Genomic DNA, 23274 nt, shown 5'->3' on the forward strand with positions numbered 1-23274 from the left:
CGCGCGCTGTCAGCATATAACTATATCATCCGCCACAGGCCAGGCACCGAGAACTGTGCGGATGCTCTCAGTCGACTACCATTGCCCACCACGGGGTGGAAATGGCACAGCCTGCAAACTTGTTGATGGTGGCGCAGCCCACAGACTTGTTGATGGTCATGGAAGCGTTTGAAAATGATAAATCACCTGTCACGGCCCACCAGATTAGGACTTGGACCAGCCAAGATCCTCTGCTGTCCCTAGTAAACAAACTGTGTACTGCATGGGAGCTGGGCCAGCATCCCCATTGAAATGCAAGAGCCAATCAAGCCGTTCCAACGGTGAAAGGACGAGCTTGTCCATTCAAGCAGACTGCCTGTTGTGGGGTAACCGCGTAGTGCTACCCAAAAAAGGGCAGGGAGACGTTCATCTCGGATCTCCACAGCACACACCCGGATATAGTAATGATGAAAGTGATAGCCAGATCCCACATGTGGTGGCCCGGTATTGACTCTGACTTCGAGTCCTGTGTACGGCAGAGAGGCACCACTAAGTTTGTGGTCCTGGCCCTCCAGACCATGGTCGAGGATCCATGTCGACTATGCGGGCCCGTTTCTCGGTAAAATGTTCCTGGTGGTGGTGGATGCTTTTTCAAAATGGATTGAAGGTGAAATAATGTCGGGAAGCACCGCCACTGCCACCATTGAAAGCCTGAGGGCCATGTTTGCCACCCACGGCCTGCCTGACATACTGGTCAGTGACAACGGGCTATGTTTCACCAGTGCTGAATTTAAAGAATTCATGACCCGCAATGGGATCAAACATGTGTCCTCGGCCCCGTTTAAACCAGCTTCCAATGGGCAGGCAGAGCGGGCAGTACAAACCATCAAACAGAGCCTTAAACGAGTCACAGAAGGCTCACTCCAAACCCGCTTGTCCCGAGTACTGCTCAACTACCGCACGATCACAGGGGTGCCCCCGGCTGAGCTACTCATGAAAAGGACACTTAAAACCAGACTCTCGCTGGTTCACCCCACCCTGCATGATCAGGTAGAGAGCAGGCAGCAGCAACAAAATGTAAACGATGGTCGCGCCACTGTATCATGGGAAATTGATCTGAATGACCCTGTGTATGTGCTAAACTATGGACATGGTCCCAAGTAGATCGCGGGCACGGTGATAGCTAAAGAAGGGAATAGGGTGTCTGTAGTCAAACTAGACAATGGACAAATTTGCAGAAAGCACCTGGACCAAACGAGGCTGCGGTTCACAGACTGCCCTGAACAACCCACAGCAGACACCACCTTTTTTGAGCCCAGAACAGACACCCAAAGGATCAAAGACACCACGCCGGACCAGGAAATCGAACCCATCACGCCCAACAGCCCAGCAAGGTCAGGCTCACCTAGCAGCCCTGCAGGGCCAACAACACGCCAGCCCAGCGAGGCGCAGCCAACACACCAGAACAGACATTTGTACCGAGGCGGTCCACCAGGGAAAGAAAGGCTCCCGACTGCCTCACCTTGTAAATAGTTTTCACTTTGACTTTGCGGGGGGAGTGATGTTGTGTATCTGTAAAGCATGCACTCCCATGTTTCGCCACCAGGGAGCTCATCCCCTGAAGTCCCAAGGGATCCCAGCATCCCTTGGGAGCACTGTATATAAGCTGGCCCCTAAGGCCTATTCCTCACTCTGGAATGTCTTATTAAAGACTGAGGTCACTGTTACTTTAACCTCCCTATGTGCAGCCTCATCTGTGTTAGGAACACAATAGTTTATAATAACAGTTTAGAGAAATAATATTTCTTTAACTTTTCACGCACAATAACATTCCCGTTGGACAGCTTGACTTGTGGAGCTAGAATGCATCACGTCTTCTGAACAGGAATATCAGAGTTTCTGAAGCACAAACCTAATATGAAAAGTTTAGCAAGTTTATCCGTGGCATTATGAAGCAGAATTTTATCCTCACCATTCTCATTAATCCATATCAACACTTCACAATCGGACAAAATCATCATTAGGTTTTGAGGTAATTTACAAAATAAATAGCTCCCTTAGTGGTTTACATGTGATACCTTTTAGTTATGGTTTATAACATTTGACAAGCATAGTTCATGATCGCACAGGCACAACCTGATCATTTTTTGACGTGAAAATTGCATTAGGAGTGGGCGCTGCATGTTGCTGGGTTGAGTAAATTTGTCCATGGCACTCAGAGGGTTAAAAATAAAATGAATTTGTTTAATATGCAAAATAATCCATTGAGGAAATTGTACAATACATCACTTACACTCCAGGCTCCTAATGCACGCCAAGGTGTCTTGCTGGATTATTGTGCACATTCATTTAATCCACAGTGCTTCACCAGAAAAGTATGCCTATTGTATTGTATTAAAATGCTATCCATTTATATACGAAGCAGTTGAGAATTCTGTTTGGAATGTAAATATAATGATTATTTTCATTTTACCCTTGTTGTAGGGCTCGGTCTGTGCACAGCCATGCCCATTTGGAAAATTTGGGGTCAACTGTACCCAAGACTGCCCGTGCCACAATGGAGGGCAGTGTGATCATGTGACAGGCAGATGCCATTGTATAGCTGGATATGCAGGTGACAGGTAAGAAACATAGAAACATAGAAAATAGGTGCAGGAGTAGGCCATTCGGCCCTTCGAGCCTGCACCACCATTCAATAAGATCATGGCTGATCATTCATCTCAGTACCCCTTTCCTGCTTTCCCCCTTGATCCCTTTAGCCGTAAGGGCCATATCTAACTCCCTCTTGAATATATCCAATGAACTGGCATCAACAACTCTCTGCAGAAGGGAATTCCACAGGTTAACAACTCTCTGAGTGAAGAAGTTTCTCCTCATCTCAGTCCTAAATGGCTTATCCCTTATCGTTAGATTGTGTCCCCTGGTTCTGTACTTCCCCAACATCGGGAACATTCTTCCTGCATCTAACCTGTCCAGTTCCGTCAGAATTTTATATGTTTCTATGAGATCCCCTCTCATTCTTCTAAACTCCAGTGAATAAAGGCCTGGTCGATTCAGTCTCTCCTCGTATGTCAGTCCAGCCATCCCGGGAATCAGTCTGGTGAACCTTCGCTGCACTCCCTCAATAGCAAGAATGCCCTTCCTCAGATTAGTAGACCAAAACTGAACACAATATTCCAGGTGAGGCCCTATACAACTGCAGTAAGACTTCCCTGCTCCTATACTCAAATCCTCTCACTATGAAGGCCAACATATCATTTGCCTTCTTTACCGCCTGCTGTACCTGCATGCCAACTTTCAATGACTGATGTACCATGACACCCAGGTCTCGTTGCATCTCCCCTTTTCCTAATCTGCCACCTTTCAGATAATATTCTGCCTTCGTGTTTTTGCCACCAAAGTGGATAACCTCACATTTAACAATTGCTATGTAGCAGACTATTGTGCAGCAGCTGTAAGGGAATCACAATGGAAATAAAAACCATCAGCAAAATGTTCCAAATACTGGCAGCAATGAGGAACCTCGCTGTCCCAGGTACATATCTGGCAATCATGGGTGGGTCGCTCATACTGCACACGGGTAGAAATTGGAATGCCTAGCTCCTGTTTGTCAGGCATAAAACGGGTGCGAAAAATACCAATTTAGCAGTGGGATGGCTGGTCCCCAATGTGCGCAGGCATTGATCCCACTGCCAAACTCATTGGACCTTTTTTAGGCAGCCCGGGCAGACGCTGGTCATAAATTATACTGAAATAACGGTCAAGGATAAATCTTCATCTCTAATTGCACCTGAATCAAACTTGACCAGCTTTGCATTAATGATAACTGGGTTGTCTCCTTGTGTTCGCTAAGGTTTGGGGAAGGGGACATCAGCTGCTTAGCCAATGAACAGCAGGCTTGAGTTTCTCTGCGCTCCACGAATGGTCATCCTTCAATGAGTAAAACAGGTGATGATCTAAAGCCACCAAATGTCTCTGCGGCAACACAATGCACACTATATCCTGTCCTGCTCAGTACATTGCTCAACAGCAAGCTTTAATAGCGCCACATTGTGTGAAGCAATTGAGTTTCTTCTAATCATATGGCAGGCAGTTTGATTGGTGACAAAGTAATATCATTATCTACCAGTTATTATAAAATGTTTCTGTAAAAAGGGGGAGATGATTTGAACCCTTCCTGCCCAGTGGAATCTGAGCGGGTGGACAGTTAAAATCACCCGGTTTTCTTACCCACCTGGAACATCTGGGAGCTAACTGTTTATGATTTTTACCTGCTCAACTGAGCAGGCGGCAAGGACACCCGTGCAGCACTGGCCTGGTCCTATTTAATGTATGTATGTCGGGTCCTCATGATGTCACTGGGAGTTGACTGTAACGTTAAGTCTGCGGCCTGAGAGAGGTTTCCCGCCAGGCCAACCTAGCGGCGAAGTATATCCGGGTCACAAGATGCCCAAAACAGGGGAGGTGTGCTCCTCCGGCCCCACAGGGAAATTTTAGGCATCTCCTGCCTCAGACTTGCCCCACTCCCGATTGCGGGACCCCTGCCCCCCATGGGACGGTGCCAGCTCCCATCCCATCTCAGTGCCGTTTTCCGCCCAGTACCCATCCGGAACAAGTGGGGTGCTGGCTGGCCTTGGGGGTTAAATGAGGCCTGTGAGTTAAAATACCCCAGGGATCATTACCGGAGCAGCAGATGAGTTTGTAACTCTCATCACTGTTCACTGCTGAAAACTGACCTGGTGATAAAATTAGGGCCAAATTTATACTTTTAGCAAAATGTACTTTAGTGGTTTTGGAATTCTTACTTGTACATTTCAATTGACGCATGGTTAAAGGGTGGGAGTTAATTGAAACAGGATATGCTCTATAATTCAATCCCCATTTTAAAGTCATACGTTATATCATTTATAGTTAAATGACAAACTATACAGTAATTTGGGAAGGAGTCCAGGAGTTTCTATGTAATACACGCTGAGGAGCTGAGACAAAACTGAGGCACTGCAATGCCTCCACGAGCGGATGTGTGTAATTACTGTGTGACAAGTTTACGTAAGGTTTTGTAGCCAGGAAATGCATGCAGACATACATATTTAAGATACATCTTGTTATTTTTTGCTAACCTGAAGGAATATTTTCCTTATGCAGGATCCTCTGTATTCCTAGGTAATAGTTGGTGGGATATTTGCCTGCAATTCATTGTTACTTGTGTAGTAAGTTTGAGTGGGAAAAGATAGTCTTATATATTATAGCTGTCAAACGACTAGAGATGGGGGAAGTGGATGAATTGTGGGAAGGTGCAGTCTGTGTAACCTGGCAGCTACATTCCCTGCAGCTGAATAATTGTCCAGTCAAAGTGAACAAACATAATTTGATTTATGTGATTCTGGGACCACATGTTTGCAGTTTAATGTAACTTCTTTTACAGTCTTATTTACTTAGAGTAGCTGAAACTATAGCATTCTGAAATAATAAAGTTCATTATAAACTACTGAGAATGTCCAGGGATTGCACGGTTTAATGGGTTTGTACAATATATTCAACAGGAAGGTTAAGAAAAATGTAATTAAATCTGGCAGTCATTATATCAGATCCTGTGCTTGCAATAATGTACTTGACATTTTTTTACACTAAGACATACCAGCTGCTATTTAATATTTCTATAAATTGCCCTCATTAATTTTGTGAGCACCAACAGAATTAACCCAGCAAGACTAATAATTATAGACTGTGTTAGCATTCCCTACCGACAGTAATCCTACTCTCAATAGTTGAAACATCCCACCAGTGCAATGTGAACACTAAATGGAGCTATACATAATTATATGTTTATAATTTAATCGAATATATCTAGGCTTTAACATCATTTACAGGTGCAATAGATTTATGGCTTGTGTGGAAGAAGATATTTAACTCGGTAACAAATTCCCACTGCGACCATTCTTGATGCTTAAAAACCACTTGCAACTTTTAAGAGTCAGCTGAAACATTTATGATCCCTGTTTGAATAAATGAATGTGATGCCTTTAACAGTATAAGGAGAGGTAATGAGGTGCTTTAAATCATTTGTCATTTTCCTGGATATTTTATTTATTTTTTGCCCAGTGATTCATTGATGACATAAAGCGAAGTCATCAGATAATCTGCGCAAAGGAAAGAAAAACTGAAAGATGCCAACTCTTAATCTTCCTTGTTCTTTTCATGAGTCATTTTTAAAAGAGCGGCTGATCAGACCATAGCATATTCCTCCATATCCCTCCCTCCATCCCCATGTTAACCATTGACTTGTTCCAGTTTAACCTATATGTCCCCTATTTGATAAATCATACCCCATCTTCTGTACAGGTACTACCTTTTTTTCGCATTCACTTCCCTGTGTTAATCCTACCTAAAGCCAGTGGATTGATAAAGTAGACACCTTTCAAAGCCCAAATCAGGATATTTACTGCCTCTTTGGTCAGCGATAGACGTTTGAGTGGGGAGGAGGTGAAGGAACACTACCTGTGTAATCTCCCTAAATTTAACACAGAATTATTCTTACCAAGTTTTTAAATGCTATTTTTCCTGATTTCTTAATCTGGTTTCTCTGGATGTAGTTTGTTTCATTACTGTGCCATGGCAGAATGCTGCAGCTGCCTGATTCACTGTACATGGTGTGTCTCTTGTGCTCCCTGACTCGCTCTCTCTCCTTCCCCAACATTCCTTTTGGTTGCCTCTTCAAATTGTATGAGATTTCTCACAAGGCCTGATCACAGCAACCTGCAGTTACCGAGGTAGTTGGGGATTTGTCGTAGCGCAGTACTTGTCAATTTACATCAATGCTGATTTTATTAGGGGGGTAAGATGCTGAGACAGAACAGAGAAATATACAATTCCTTTCCAGGGAGCAGGTTACTAATCCTAATCTCAAAATTACTGGTGCGGGTCTATCATCCAAACTTTGATCAAACTAATATTGACAACAAATGTTATAGAAACATAGAAAACATAGAAAATAGGTGCAGGAGTAGGCCATTCGGCCCTTCTAACATGCAACTTCAGTACCCCATTCCTGCTTTCTTGCCATACACCTTGATCCCCCATGTTCATTATCTAATGAACATGGGTAATAAATGCTGCTACTTGGATGTGCACAGCATGATCCCAAAACAATACTTGCAAATAAGTTAGAACGATTTATAGAATCATAGAAATTTATAGAAATCCCACTTCCCTGCTCCTGGTCCGTAGCCTTATAGGTTACGGAACTTCAAGTGCATATCCAATTTGCACCCAGCAAGCTCCCACAAACAGAAATGTGATAATAAACAGATAATCTGTTTTTTGGTGGTGTTGATTGAGGGATAAATATTGGCCAGGACACCGGGTATAACTTCCCTGCTTTTCTTCGAATCAGAATCTTTTACATCCACTTGAGAGAGCAGACGGGGCCTCGGTTTAACATCTTATCTGAAAGACGGCACCTCCAACAGTGCAGCGCTCCCTCAGCACTGCACTGGAGTGTCAGCCTAGATTTATGTGCTCACATCCCTGGAGTGGGACTTGAACCCACAACCTTCCGACACAGAGGCAAGTGTGCTGCCCACTGAGCCACAGCTGACACTGGAACGGAAAATCCAGCCCTATTCTTTTGAGATTAAGGTGTTTTTTCTTAAATAGTGTTTTTGCTACTATTAATTTCAGGGACTGGGTGAAGGGGCTGCTTAGCATTCTGTCCTTCTACTACAACCATGTGGATTTAAATCAAACCCAGACCAATGGGATGAAAATCTTCCTTGAAAGGACGCCACTGAAATGGGTTGCAGCCGCAACCTAGTTGCCAAATTCGCAGCCTCAACCAAAGAGGCTCTATGCATAGCTCACTTAGGAAATTGAAAATCACACTGGGGTACAATGATAGATGCTGTTTTAAGGCTGTTGTTAAAGCAGAGTTTGGGGTACAGATTAGAGGGAGTTTCAGTCTGTATCAGAGCAGAACATTTACCAATTTTTAAAATGAATAATTCTGTTCCTGTCTGTTGCCCTGACAATTTCACAGCAACAGCTGATCAAAAGAGAAAAGATGATTGGAATAAAGCCGCCTGTTTATTACCGATTTTACAATAGTGCTCAGCCAACCCATCGTCACACACAGTTAGATTGAGCATGCAATGGTCAGACTGCTTGCCACAGTGTTTGTTCAGCATTCCCACGTGAAAAACCACCATGGACACACTCAGACTATTCTTATACATAAACTCTTCAGAAGAGCAAGAAACAACTCAAGGACAAATGATAATGAAACTGTCGAATAGACTAAACTGTCATCTGACAGCAGTGAAAATGGAAACGGGCAAGAAATCTTTTCACTTTCAAGCAAATAAACAATAGAATGAGTTTCAGATTGGTTTTAAGATTCAACTCCTCCACTACCATCGGCTCTAATTATTATTAATAGTTTTTGTAAACCTCTTCTTCTAATCTATATTCTCGGCTCCCTCGTTGCAAGCCCTTGCTGGAAATTAGATTTTTTTTTAAATAAGCTTTAACGAGATCCCAATAATCAGCATGCAATATTAAAATGTAGCTGTTGATTGTACTCACCTTGCAAAAAACAACACACACTGTCTATTATTTCCTTGCGATCAACTGTGAATTATTAATCACCAGTCTTGCAGCAACGCCATATCTGTTTATTCTTCACTCTGAATATCATCAAGCACACACAGTGATAAATGTAATATGCTCTGCTTGGGAAAGAGTCATCAGTAAAGTTGCACAGCAATCTATTCTGGTATCCCTGCTAGTTATAATATTTGTGAATGAAACAGAACATCTGTCCATAGTAATATTGTTAAATTTGCTGATGACACAAAGCTGTAAGGGGAGGTAACAATGAGTAAAAATGAGATTGGCTATTTGCAGAGAGGCTTTGCACCAGTTATGTAGATAGGTTGAGAAATAGCCGATGGATTTTAATGTGGAATGCATATAGGAACAAGTAACAGCAAGCATGAAAGGGTCCTGTTAAGTGATAGGTCAATAAATGCAGGATCAAACAAGCCTAGCCCCTCAGGGACACAATCAAGTGCCTCCCTTGGGGGTCAAGTTTCAGCCTGAGCTGCTCCTATTTTTTTGGAGCAACTGGTTTAGAATGGAGTATCTTAGAAATTGCAATTCTCGGCATTTAGTTTGCTCCAGTTCTAGTCAGTTAGAACAGTTTCATTTTGGATCAGATTTTTTTTTCAAAAGGGGGCGTGTCCAGCCACTTACGCCTGTTTTGAAAGTTTAGGCAGCGAAGACTTACTCCAAACTAACTTAGAATGGAGTAAGTGTAGATTTTTGTATGCTCAGAAAAACCTTGCCTACACTTAGAAAATCAGGCGTAGGGAAGCGAGATGGGGGGGGGGGGGGGAAGGGAAGTTTACAAACATGAAACACATCACTTTTACAAATAAAGAGCCATCATCAATAATAAATGATAAATCAATAAATCAACCAATAAATCAATCAAAAAAAATTAAAAATAATTTTTTTTTAAATCAATAAATAAAAAATTACGTTTCTACTCACCGACTGCAGCACCGGGAGCCCTCCAACAGCGTGCTGGGACAGCCCCCCCCAGTGTGTGTCTCTCTGTCTCTGTCAGTGTCTCTCTCTCTCTGTCTGTGTCAGTGTCTCTCTCTCTGTTTGTCAGTGTCTCTCTCTTTATCTGTCAGTGTCAATGTGTTTCTGACAGAGAGGGGGGGGGGGGAGAGGAGAGGGAGGGAGGGAGGTGGGAGAGGAGAGGGAGGGGGGAGAGGGAGGGGGGGTAGAGAAGAGGGAGGGGGAGAGGCGAGGGAGAGGGGAGAGGCGAGGGAGAGGGGAGGGGGGAGAGAGGAGGGAGGGGGGAGAGAGGGGGGAGGAGAGGGAGAGGGAGGGGGAGGAGAGGAGGGGGAGAGGGGAGGGAAGGAAGGGGAGAGGAGAGAGAGGGAGGGAGGTAGAGGAGAGGGAGAGGGGAGGGAGGGACGGGGAGAGGGGAGGGGGGAGAGGAGAGGGGAGGGGGAGAGGAGAGGGAGGGAGGGTGTGGGGTGGGAGAGAGGGGGAGAGGGGAAGGAGGGGAGAGGGGAGGGAGGGGAGAGGAGAGGGGGGAGGCTGAATGGGCCCAGCCGACGAGAAGAAGCCAGGCTGAAGACTTCAGGCGGGGCCCGCCCCCAGCATGATGCCGGGTGGGCGGGCCCTGCCGAAGGAAGAGGGAGCGGACCGGACCTGACGGGGGGGGGGGGGGGGGGGCGGGGGAGCCGGAGCGGAGTGGGAGCGGAAGCTGGGGTGGGGGGCGGGTGAGCGGATGGCAGCGGAGCTGGGGTGGGGGGGTGAGAGAGCCAGAGGGAGTGGGAGCTGAACGGGGGGAGCCAGAGCCAGAGCAGGAGCTGGAGGAGGGAGGTGCAGTCTGATCTCCGCCGCCCCAGTGAGCCCATTCGGCCAGGGCTAGGGGCGACGTGCTTCGGGCTCCTCCCACACAGTTTCAGGCGCCTGGAGCTACTGCACATGCACGCACACTGTAGCACGCATGTGCAGAGGTCCCTGTTTTCAGCGCAGGGACCTGGCTCCGCTCCCCACAGCTCGTGCTGCACCGCGCCGAGGGCCTGGATCGACCTGAGGGAGTGGAGAATACCAAGGTAAGTTTTCGGCGCGGTTTTGAGCGTGGAAATCAGGCGTGGATCGCGGGGCTGCGCCATTGACACCTTAAAGGGTGTGAGGTGAAAATTACAGGGATGGTTGGCACACAAAGCAAAGTTAACTAAAATGTCTTAAAACAGTCTCTTCCTTAGTGGCTGCTAAAGGGAAAGGGATTGAGACTGAGCATTGATCATATTTGAAAGTCTCTGGTCAGTGTGAGGCAGTTACTAATAAGATAAATGAAATACTTGTACAAGTTATAGTGACATTGCACGGAGCAAAGAAAGGCTAGTCAGCTCATCACTGGCAAGGCCAATTAAGGAGAATGTTTGTACTTTTGGTCACTCAACCTCAGAAAGGTTTAGATGCACTAAAAAGGTTTCAGGGAAGAGTGGCTATGATACTTCTAAGTCTTGGGGCACCAAAACATGCAGAAAAGCTCAGACAACTAAGCTTATTTTCACCAGCGAAAAGCAGAATGAGTGGAGACATGATTAAAATAATGGAACGTATAGATAAGGTTGAAATAAGCAAACTATTTATCTGTGTTCTCTATACCTACATCATTGTTCAAGTAAAATAATCTTTAAAATAATGGAATGTATGGATGAGCTGGAATAAGCAAGCTATTTATCTTAGACAATGAGCATAGCTCTAGGGGACGCATAAATAGGAGATCAGCAGGTAGTGTGTGAGGGAAGTCCATGAGAGAATAATCAGACATGGGCTCTGGATAGAGCAAGTGTGATTGGCAGAAGAGCTATTATCACTCTGAATTTTTATTATGTTTGATGCCAATGTCTGTTTTAACATCCACATCTTGCAAAAATGGAATATATATTTCTTGTATAAAAAGTGGTATGATTACACATCTGCAAACTGATATTTCCCTAAGTTCAAAATACCTTCTTATGGTTTATGATGTTAGCTGGGACATGTAAAGCGATTATTAATCAATGTTTCTAAGTAGCCATTACTCTTTACATAAACCATCTGGACTCTTCGATCCAATTGTAATCTTGTACTCACACATAGGTGTCTGATATTATTAAAATATAAGTAATCTGAGTTCCTTGATTAGATTTATTGTAGTTTTGTGATTATTCAAAGTTATGTTCTTTTGATATAAACCATCTCGAACCTTTAATTGGGTTTGAGAAGTGGGGACATTGAAAAAAAGGGGCCACTTGCAGCTCCCCTACTCCTCAGCTGTGAGCCAGAGCAGACATGTTGCTTCATGTGTCTTTGGGCTCAACTCAATGCCTGCCAGCTTTCAGCTATTGTTGGAGGAAGAACACATACACAGAGAAGGAGAGAAAAAAACAGTTGCTTTGTGGTAGGTCTGTGAAAGTTGTGCCTGAGTAAACCCCTGATCAAAATAATTTCCCTCAGCCAAAAGTTAGCAGGCAACCCAGATAAGAACCTTCTAGTTGTTGTTCCTGGCATTGAAATGACACTGGGTCTGATTAGGGTATAAGTATTTATTCGTATCTGTATCCACTGTTTTAGCAACGGCCAATGCCTCTGTTAATACAGCCGGAAAAAGAATTTCATACATTATTGTCACATAGTGTGATTTCAGAGCCTCTGTAAATAAATTGAAATGAGTAAACTCATGTTGATTTTGTATGATGAGAGTTAATTATTGCAGTACTTTGCCTCTACATTGTGACTTTCTACATGTTTATTCTCATATAGGTGTCAGGAGGAGTGTCCTATCGGCAGTTACGGCATGCAATGTGCCCAAAGGTGTGAGTGTCTGAATGGAGCTGAATGTTACCATGTTAATGGAGCGTGTCTTTGCGAGCCAGGGTTTACAGGAGATCGCTGCCAAGACAGAATGTGTCCAGATGGGCTGTATGGACTGAAGTGCAACAAGCTTTGTCCTTGCAATGGCAAACATACTCAAAGGTAAAGAAAGCTTAAGATGAACAATGTGCTGATTTCATATATTCGTAAGTTTCTTTACATAAATTGTTTTCCATGGTATCAGGAGATGTTCTCAACCAGTCACGTTGCACTTGCATGAGGAGATCAGAATTGCTTTTGTACAACACTATTCAGATTTTCTGCCACGTTTTTGGGGAGGTAATCGGACAGCTTTCCAGCATCATTTCCTACAAACGGAGAAACACCACCTATTTTGGAGTACAGTAAAATGAGACGAGAAAAACACAGTGATGTCTTATGTCCAATTTCCATCATTTCCTCTTTATTTATGGTGATTTCATTCTCGCACCTCACACAACGTGCATCCAGGAATGTGAGGCACGAAAATGGAAAGGAGAAAAGTAAAGAACTTTCATTCCTATAGAGCCTTTCATGACCCTAGGACATCTGAAAGCGCTTCACAGCCAATTAGGTACTTTTTAAAAAGTGTATACACTGTTGTAATGTCGGAAACATGGCAGCCAATTCGTGCACAGCAAGCTTCCACAAATAGCAATGTGATATTGACCAGATCATCTGAGTTTTTTTAGCATTGTCGTTAAGATTCATCAGTATTCTGCCCTAAATAATGACACAAAGATTAAATTCACAATAAAACAGTGCAGTTATTATGTTTATTAATGACTTGGATAAAGGAATTTTGAGTTGTCTATCCAAGTTTGCAGATAACACTAAATTAGGAGTGTATAGATGGAAGCAAGAAGTTACAAAATGACATAGACAGACTAAGTGAGTGGGCAGAACTATGGCAGATAGAGTTCAATGTGGGGAAGTGTGAGGTTATTCACTTCAGAATATGTGCTCAATGGTGAGAGACTAGGAGCTGTGGAGGAGTAGAGGGATTTAGGGGTCCAAGTACACAAATCACTAAAAGCTAATGCACAGATACAAAAAGGATCATGGAATCCTGGCCTTTATCTCAAGGGGATTGGAATCAAAAGTGAGGAAGTGATGCTTCAGTTGAACAGAGCCTTGGTCAAACACCATCTGGAGTAACTGCACCTCAGGAGGATATATTGGCCTTGGAGGGGGGGGGGGGGGGGGTGGGAGTGCAGATTCACCAGAATGGTACCAGGGTTTAAAAGGTTAAGTTATGATGACAGGTTGCATAAACTTGGCTTGTCTTCTCTTGAGTTTAGAAGTTTGAGTGGCGATCTAATCAAGATATTTTAAATGATTAAGGGATTTGATAGAGTAGATACAGAGTAACTATTTTCTCTGGTGGGGGAATCCAGAACAAGGGGGCACAATCTTAAAATTCAAGCTGGACCATATAGGAGTGAGCGTTTTTTCACACAAAAGGTAGTGCAAATCTGGAACTTGCTCCCCCAGAAGGCTGTGGATGCTGGGGATTAATTTAAATGTTTTAAACTGAGATCAATAGATTTTTGTATGGTAAGGGTATCAAGGAATTATGGAGCAAAAGCAGGTAAATGGAATTGAGGTACAGATAGCCATGTTTTAATTGAATGGTGGAACAGGCTCAAGGGGCTGAATGGGCCTCCTGTTCCTGTGTAACAGGCTCGAGGGGCAGAATGGCCTCCTGCTGTTCCTGTGTAACAGGTTCGAGGAGCTGAATGGCCTCCTCCTGTTCCTAATGTAACAGGCTTGAGGGGCTGAATAGCCTCCTCCTGTTCCTAATGTAACAGGCTTGAGGGGCTGAATGGCCTCCTGCTCCTGTGTAACAGGCTCGAGGCGCTGAATGGCCTCCTGCTGTTCCTGTGTAACAGGCTCAAGGGGCTGAATGGCCTCCTGCTGTTCCAATGTAACAGGCTCAAGGGGCTGAATGGCCTCCTGTTCCTGTGTAACAGGCTCAATGGGCTGAATGGCCTCCTCCTGTTCCTGTGTAACAGGCTCGAGGGGCTGAATGGCCTCCTGCTGTTCCTGTGTAACAGGCTCGAGGGGCTGAATGGCCTCCTGCTGTTCCTGTATAACTGGGGAATCAAATGGGACAGAACATTCAATATCGGTGGAGGTGTAAAATGGGTGGTATCAGATTGGGTACCTGTTCCACACCCCGTCTGATTTCAGTGGAAAGGAATATTGGGATGTATGTATGATGATAGCACAATCTGATACCGCCTGCTGTATCCCCCACCCTGCCAGCATTGATAGTTTAGCTACTGATGTTAACATTGTTAATATCGCAATGAATTCAAAAGCAGCAGAGCTTCAATTCTGCTATTTTTAAGTTGCTTTAGGATGATAAACATATTTCCCAGAAGGTTGCTTAAAATTGATTTTTCAATTCAAACTTCTTGGCTGCCTGCAACTCCAAGAATCTGAAAACTAAAACCAATTAAAATAACTTACACTTTATGACTTGCTTTTCATCATCTTAGACAGTCCCTTGAAATCGTGGAAGTCTTGCTTCCACTCTAAAAGTGAGTTCTCAGGTTTTTTTCACCCAGCAATTAAGCAGCATACCTCACAGCTATTTCGAAGTTTCCTATGTAAATGTTTCAGCTAATTACTAAGTGTTAACTTAAATTTAATAATCAATTACAAAGATTGAGGTGGGGGCTTGATGAATGTCATGACTCGGTGAATTAAAGTGCTTTGGAGAGAGATATCGTAGAGGAAATTAGCATTATGTTCAAGAGCAGCTTGTAAGGTAAAAATATTTAGTCATTTCTTTAAGGAAACAGATACAGAATAACAATTGGGAAATGTAATTACGATACAAAATGAAATCAGGTTAAACTCGATGCATACTCCGATCAGACAGATTGAATTTAGCAGGGCAGTCATAAAGAGTAGTATAATATACAAACTCAGAATAGCAAGACATCACATGTGCTGCAGAAACATTAGTTAAACCTTGCTCACCCAAAGTGGCCAAAGATAAATTTAGAAGCAGAAAAAGAATAATTTATAGGTAGGAAAAAGATTAAATTAATTAATATCTTTGCTGTCCTGAAACTTAATAGAGTCTCTATATTCAATTACTGCTAGGCGGATTTTTAAAAGTGTCTAAAGTATTGTTTTTGCAAACTGAACGATGTAATTTACTATATATAATATATAGTATTGTATATATTTTACAGTCTATTCTGCACAGTATCGTATAGAGCGAATATTACAATATTGCTTTTAGTATGTTATAATTTATTATTCATGTTATTGAACAGGCAAATCCTGGTATGTTATTATAATAACAGTCATGTGACATACCTTCAGCCCATGTATCATTATTGTGATTAATGTCTTTTCTCATATGTCCTGCATTCTATACCATACTCAGAATATTGGTTGAGTAAAACCAAAAACAAGCTCCTCCCATGTGTCTGCTAATACCGTCTGTAACCTGTGACGGGAGATTGTGAAAGAGTGGCCTGATTGTGAATCATCCGCAGATTGTTCTTCTGTTCCCTGCAGGAAGAGCCTGGCCTTTATTCTGTACCTCCCTTCCAGCAAGGCTGAGATTGAGACCTCATTTAATCAGAAATCAAGGCTATAGATTCACATCCTTCCAGTTTGGGGCACACTTTAAGGTGTCTGTTGTTTGTGCCACCACATTTCAGTGCATTCTCTAAGGTTACTTTTAAACAATCACGCCAGTCTTGAATAATAACAAATGTCAGGAAATAACAGCCTATGATGTTTTGAATGGTAGTTTGACAAGTAAGTAATGATATTATGGGAACTTTCTGGAGAAATTACCAAGGCTGAAAGCATAAGAAAGCTGAATTAAGACCTGCGAAACATAGCTGTGTCGAGTGAGTTTCAGGGGCGGTGTTATTTCCAATATGTGTATGTTGACTCAGCTCCTGGCATTGGGCTTATTCAACCCTGCCAGCTAGTTTCCCTGATTATGTCATTGGCTATTACAGTTGAAATTAAAATATTCAAAAAATCAGCAGTAATAGGTTGAAAATCGATTATCATTCCTTGTAAGCAATCAATTGTTTAAAAAGCACTCTCTCTTCAATTATCGAATTTCATTCAGAGACAGCAGGACATTTTGGCTACTTCTGTGTAAATATATTTGGATTCTGTGTTAGATTGGAATGCTGAAGGAGCAATTAATAGTACTCGGCAGAAAGATCTGAAATTGACTAATTGTATTCCTGGTTAATAGAAATCCTGGTGCAAGGATTAACATTAACTATGCATTAGTCAGGTTTGTTCTCTTGATTTTTTCCGGTTGAATGTTTTATGATCAATTAATGAAACTAAGGATTATGATGTTGCCTCTTTGCTCCTTCCAGCTGCCACCCATTGTCTGGAGAGTGTTCCTGTACAGCGGGCTGGACTGGGCTGTACTGCAATGAGACCTGTCCCCCCGGCTATCATGGAGAGAACTGTCAGCAAATCTGTGTCTGTCAGAATGGGGCTGATTGTGACAGTGTCACCGGCAAATGTGATTGTGCTCCAGGATTTAAGGTGAGTGCTTTTATTTATTTACATAGTTATAGAGAGAGATAATTATTAGCTCTTTTAATAGTTTATTGGGAGATGCTGTGCTGCAGCTTCATCACACAATGCCACAAGGCTGTGAGATTAAACTTTGTGCCCACGATTGACCCACTGCTGACATGCCCATTCAGCCATGCCACCAAGGAGAGACAATTCGCAAGGTCCTGATACTTTCCCATGGATGGAGGGAGAAGCATCACTGGAGGACCATCACCTACTTCCTGGCACCTGGCTCAAGAGTGGCAAAGCTGGAGGCGTGGGAAAAGGTTGCTCATCTATTTGGCTGCAATTGGTGCATGCCTGTGAAAATAAACCAAAACATTATATTTTGAGAGGAACACTTGTTCATATACATTCCATTATACAATGTGATTGTTTTACAACAATGGATGAGACATACATTGAAATTTGTAAAAAGTAAACTTAAATATTAGGACGAATTTCTTTGCTCAGGGGCTGATAAATGCTTGGAATAATTTTGCCAGACAAGATGGTTGAAGCAAAAACATGGGCCTGTGCAAAATGTAGCTGGGTGCAATAACAGGAGAACTAGGGCACTGGAGGGATGAGTTTCAATAGCCTTTTCTTGTCCTTCATTGTTCTTATGTTCTGATTACCTGTAAATCAAATATTTTATCTGAGAAAGCCAACTGGGAAAGAGACGCCTGTCATTCATAACACTCAAGACCTACTTAGCTTCCCGTAAAGACATAACAAAGCCGGTTTTGTGGGAATAGATGATTTTTCTTATATTACACTCAGAAAATACAAACACAACAAAAGGAGAATGTGAGAGGGACCTGGAAAGAACTCCATCGTATGATGAATGCAAGGCCATCTGCGAAGCAAAGCACACTGCCAGGTAGAGTTTCGACTTCACTGACTGGACGTTAAGCATTGCCTGGGGGAGCATGGAAAGGAAAATCTGGCAAAGAGCTCAGCAGACCCCGAACAGAAACTGACAGATTTTCCTTCCATTTATTTCAGGGGCACGTCAACCTTTCTTTCAGTGTATTCCCCAGGCAACACCCAGGCAGTAATTGCCCTGATATTTACAGGGAGACAGGGGGAGGGTGCAGGGGAGCGCAATAGCACATCTAAAACCCGGCAATCAGGAGAGATCGGGACTTGGATCGGGGCTTGGTGGAGGAGGGGGTCTGAGCCTGGCAGAAGGCTCGGGATCAGGGCTTGGTGGGGAGAGTCGCCAATCGTGAGGAGAGGCCGCAATCATCAGAAGGGAGGCCAAACGCTTTCTTGAGGGGCCGGGGAGGCACTCCTGCTTCTCCTGGCCCACAAGGTGTGCTATAAACTAAAGTACCTGCTGGAGCCAGCAGCTCCTGCCTTCCTTTCGCTGCCGAATTTCCTGAGCCTTGGGAAATCTGACCGGCCAGGGTTAAATTTAGATCAGGCTCCCTAGTGCACTGTGGGAGCCTGATTTAAATATGATAATGAAGTATCCCGCCTCTCCAAGACAGAACATACACACTCCATGCAACCCACCACCGTAAAAATGGCAGCAGGTGGATATGCGGCAGGTTAGGGACACGTTCCCCGATTTTTAAGTGTGCTATGAAGAATATATATGAGCTGAAGAGCAAGGTAGGAACTTTATGGAGGTGGGGCTATCCCACATGTATAGTGAGTTAAGAGTTCTTTCACTTGTATTGTAGATGCTTGAGAAGTCTGATCGTGGTATCTACCCAGGAAGAGGGTAGGTGGGATGTTTAAGACTCAAGCCTAGAGCAGCCATTTGAGTATCCAAGACATGTTAATGCCTGGTATTGTTAAGAGATTTTACACTCGCTATACGGGTCTTTTTTAGCTTTGGAAAATCAGAGGGAATAGACATTGCAGGTTCTTAGTGAGAGAGAGAGAGAGAGAAACCCTGAAGAGCCACACTCAGATTGGAAGAGACAAGGGAGGTGAAATTGCCCTTATTTATAGCCCCATTAGCGCCTCCGGGGGGGGGGGCACGAATGGGACACAACGAGGTTATTGCCCGGGGGAAGGGGTTGATAGCGCTTCCAGGGAAATTGCTCTGGCGGTTTGGGGGGGTGTTGTGTCGTTAGCACCGCGCCGACCCCTTTGCGCCCCGTGGGGGAAATTGCCCCGTGGGTGGCGAGGATGGCGCCAGCCGATGCCACTGTCAGCTTCACAGGGCGCCCCTTAAAGTGGAGGCCGTTTGCGCTGTGGGCCGCCATATTCTTCTGTCGGCCGACTCTCACCTCAAATGGGCCGCCATCCTGCAGCCAGGCACTCCGTTATGAGTGCCGGACTGTTGGCCCGGTCAGCGTGTTCCTGGTGGCCCAGTGGCGGCCGCCAAAGGGACAGAAGAGCATGCAGCGACCCTCCCCTTCGGCATTCTGCTGCATCAGCACTACGCGGAGCATCCACCTAGCGTTGACATTGCTTCTGATAGCATTCCGCTTCCGTTGAGGGGCGCAAGAGCCGAATTCCATACTGAGGGCAGAACTTCCGGGCCAGGCGATAAATGTCCCTGCCCCAGAAGGTTACTGCCTCCAAACGGGGCATGGGGTAATTTCGCATGGGGAGGAATAGTGAATAAAAAGGGACTAGATTCCTGAAAAAGTAAATTCAGGCAGGTCCGCATAAAGAGATATCATGTAGCGACCAAGAATGACTGTGGATTAAGCAGGTTAAAAGAAAGAACTTTCATTCATATAATGCCTTTCACCACCTCAGGACATCCCAATCACTTTATAGCCAATTAAGTACTGTTATAATGCAGCCAGTTTGAGGGCAGCAAGGTACCACAAACAGCAATGTCATAATGACCAGATCATTTGTTTTTTTTAGCATAGTCTAATTTTCCACATGATTTGCTCCTGATTTTTAGGAGCAACTGGTGGAGAACGGAGTATCTTAGAAATCGGAATTCTCCACATTTAAGTTTTCTGCAGTTCTAGTCAGTTAGAATAGTTTCACTTTTGAACAGAATTTTTTTTTCAAAAGGGGGCGTGTCCGTTCACTGACGCCTGATTTGAAAGTTTCCACAGTGAAAACGTACTCCAAACTAACTTAGAATGGAGCAAGTGAAGATTTTTGTAGGCCTGAAAAAACCTTGTCTACACATTAAAAAATCAGGCGCAGGTTACAAATTAGGCGTCCGGAACGAGGGGGGGGGGGCGGGGGGAGGGAAGTCATTACATTCTACAATAAATCCTTAGTTATACTTATACAAATATTATAAAAATAATTCCAACCTGAATAAAAATTTATAAGCAAAGAAAAGATTAAATAAACCATGTTCCTACCTGTGTGAAAGTGCTTCAGGCAGGAAGAATGCTGCAGGAAGCCTCACAAGTTGAGGCAGCCATTCCCGACGGCATGGGGAGGGGGAGGAGGCAGTAAGGGCCTGACCAACCGCAGCGGGGGGCAGACAGGGAGAAGGCAGCAGGAAGCCTCAAGTTGAGGCAGCCATTCCCGACGGCAGGGGGGGGGGGGAGGCCCCCCTGCCGTCGGTCGGGCCCGTCGGGAAACGGCTGCCTCAACTTCTGAGGCTTCCTGCAGCTTTCTCACTGCTGCAAGAAGCCTCAGTGCTGATCATGGAAGGGCAATGTGGTTTTATTAAAAAATGTTAAAAATTGAACAGCTACAAAGAACTACAAAAATGGCCGAGTGCCAATGTTTCCTTCACACTGTGCGTGCGCTCCAACGCGCAGGGTTGCCGGCATGAAAAAAACTCATTTAAATGGTACCCGTCCCCTCCTACTTACAAAATCGGCGCAAGTGGTAGGCTCCGCCCCCTGGGCGCCGTGTCAAGCTGACATCGAGCTGCAAAGCGCTCGAGAATAGCGTGTTTTTTTTCAGGTGCCATTTTTCGGCGCGAAAAACGGGCGCCCAGCTCGGAAGGGCGCCTGTTTTGCCGCGTGTGGAAACTTGGGGCCTATGATTCATCAGTATTCTACCCTAAATAATGACACAAAGGTTACATTTTAAATAAAACGATGGAGTTATGATGTTTATTAATGATTTGGATGAAGGGATTTTGAGCTGTCTATCCAAATTTGCAGATAACATTAAATTAGGAGGCACAATAAGAACATAAGAACGTAAGAAATAGGAGCAGGAGTCGACCATTTGGCCCCTCGAGCCTGCTCCACCATTTAATAAGATCATGGCTGATCTGATCATGGACTCAGCTCCAATTCCCTGCCCGCTCCCCATTACCCTTTATTCCCTTATGGCTCAAAAATCTGTCTATCTCCGCCTTAAATATATTCAATGACCCAGCCTCCACAGCTCTCTGGGGCAGAGAATTCCACAGATTTACAACCCTCTGAGAGAAGAAATTCCTCCTCATCTCAGTTTTAAATGGGCGGTCCCTTATTCTGAGACTATGTCCCCTACTTTTAGTTTCCTCTATGAGTGGAAATATCCTCTCTGCATCCACCTTGTCGAGCCCCCTCATTATCTTATTTGTTACAATAAGATCACCTCTCATTCTTCTGAACTCCAATGTGTATAGGCCCAACCTACTCAACCTATCTTCATAAGTCAACCCCCTCATCTCTGGAATCAACCTAATGAACCTTTTCTGAATAGCCTCCAATGTAAGTATATCCTTCTTTATATACGGAGACCAAAACTGTACGCAGTACTCTAGGTGTGGCCTCACCAATACACTGTACAATTGTAGCAGGACTTCTCTGCTTTTATACTCTATCCCCCTTGCAATAAAGGCCAACATTCCATTTGCCTTCCTGATTACTTGCTGTACCTACATACTAACTTTTTGTGTTTCATACACAAGGACCCCCAGGTCCCTCTATGCTGCAGCAATTTTTCTCCATTTAAATTATAATTTGCTTTTCTATTTTTTCTGCCAAAGTGGATAATCTCACATTTTTGCACATTATACTCCATCTGCCAAATTTTTGTCCACTCATTTAGCCTGTCTATATCCCTTTGCAGATATTTTGTGTCCTCCTCACAATTTGCTTTCCCACCCATCTTTGTACCATCAGCAAACTTACACTCTGTCCCTTCATCCAAGTCATTAATATAGATTGTAAATAGTTGAGGACAGGGCACTGATCCCTGCGGCATCCGTTTACCAACCGGAAAATGCCCTCTTGATTATCCTGACTCTCTGTTTTCTGTTAGTTGGCCAATCCTCTATCCATGCTAATATATTACCCCCATGAACTTTTATCTTGTGCAGTAACCTTTTATGTGGCACCTTATCGAATGCCTTCTGGAAGTCCAAATACACCACATCCACTGGTTCCCCCTTATCCACCCTGCTCGCTACATCCTCAAAGAACTGCAGCAAATTTGTCAAACATGATTTCCCTTTCATAAAACCATGCTGACTCTGCTTGATTGAATTATGCTTTTCCAAATGTCCCGCTACTGCTTCCTTAATAATTGATTCCAGCATTTTCCCAATGACAGATGTTAGGCTAATCGGTCTATAGTTTCCAGCTTTTTGTCTGTCTCTTTTTTTAAGGAACGGTAAGTTGTATAGCTGGGAGCAGGAAGTTACAAAATGGCATAGACAGACTAAGTGAGTAGGCAGAACTATGGCAGATAGAGTTCAATGTGGGGAAGTGTGAAGTTATTCATTTCAGTTTTTTGGTTTTAATTAAAGGATAAGTATTGATCAGGATACCGGGGAGAACTTCTCTACTCTTCTTCAATTAGCACCATGGTATCTTTTACATCCACTTGAGAGGGTTTTACCTCTTATCCAAAAGACAGCACCTCCAACAGTGCTGCACTCCCTCAGTACTGCACTAGATAATGTGCTCGTATCTCTGGAGTGAAATTTGAACCCACAAGTTTCTGACTCAGAGGTAAGAGTGCTACCACTGAGCCATGGCTGACATTGAAATTAAAACAGGAAATGTTGGACATACTCAGGAAATGGATGGATCTAGAGGAGGTGTAAACGGGAATAGCAGAATCATTACCAACAGCCTCTGTCTGAAAAATTGGGGGCAGTGATTATGTACAGGCGAGACCCGTCGGATCCTCAGCGTGAGTCCCGCCTACGACTGGACCTGCTTTAGCCACTCGCTGCGCAACGTCTCGCCGATGCCCTTGGAATCCTGCCCGCCGGAGCCATGCCCGAACCCCTGCCACAACCTCACCATCTGCACTGAGTGCCTCAGCTCCAACGGCTTGGACGGAGGCTGGCAGCAGAGCATCTGGAGCCTGGCGCAGCAGCAGGTAAAGAGCTCACGATCAGCGGGTGTCTCTGTCTCTCGATACGGACGCTGATGGGTGTTTTTGTGACTGGAAGGCTGTTTCCAGTGAGGTCCCGCA

At 44.2% G+C, this 23274-nt stretch overlaps 1 protein-coding gene across 1 annotated transcript in view; it reads left to right on the top strand.

Moving 5' to 3' along the window:
* The window catches only part of megf11 (multiple EGF-like-domains 11), a 341293-nt gene that overhangs the window by 228151 nt on the left and 89868 nt on the right, over nucleotides 1-23274 (top strand). The window contains exons 7-9 of the mRNA XM_070859342.1: nucleotides 2464-2600; nucleotides 12313-12525; nucleotides 16776-16950. Of these exons, the coding sequence (XP_070715443.1) occupies nucleotides 2464-2600; nucleotides 12313-12525; nucleotides 16776-16950 (525 nt within the window). The remainder of the gene's footprint in view (nucleotides 1-2463; nucleotides 2601-12312; nucleotides 12526-16775; nucleotides 16951-23274) is intronic.

Source organism: Pristiophorus japonicus, chromosome 17, assembly GCF_044704955.1.
Source record: "Pristiophorus japonicus isolate sPriJap1 chromosome 17, sPriJap1.hap1, whole genome shotgun sequence".
NCBI classification, from domain to species: domain Eukaryota; kingdom Metazoa; phylum Chordata; class Chondrichthyes; family Pristiophoridae; genus Pristiophorus; species Pristiophorus japonicus.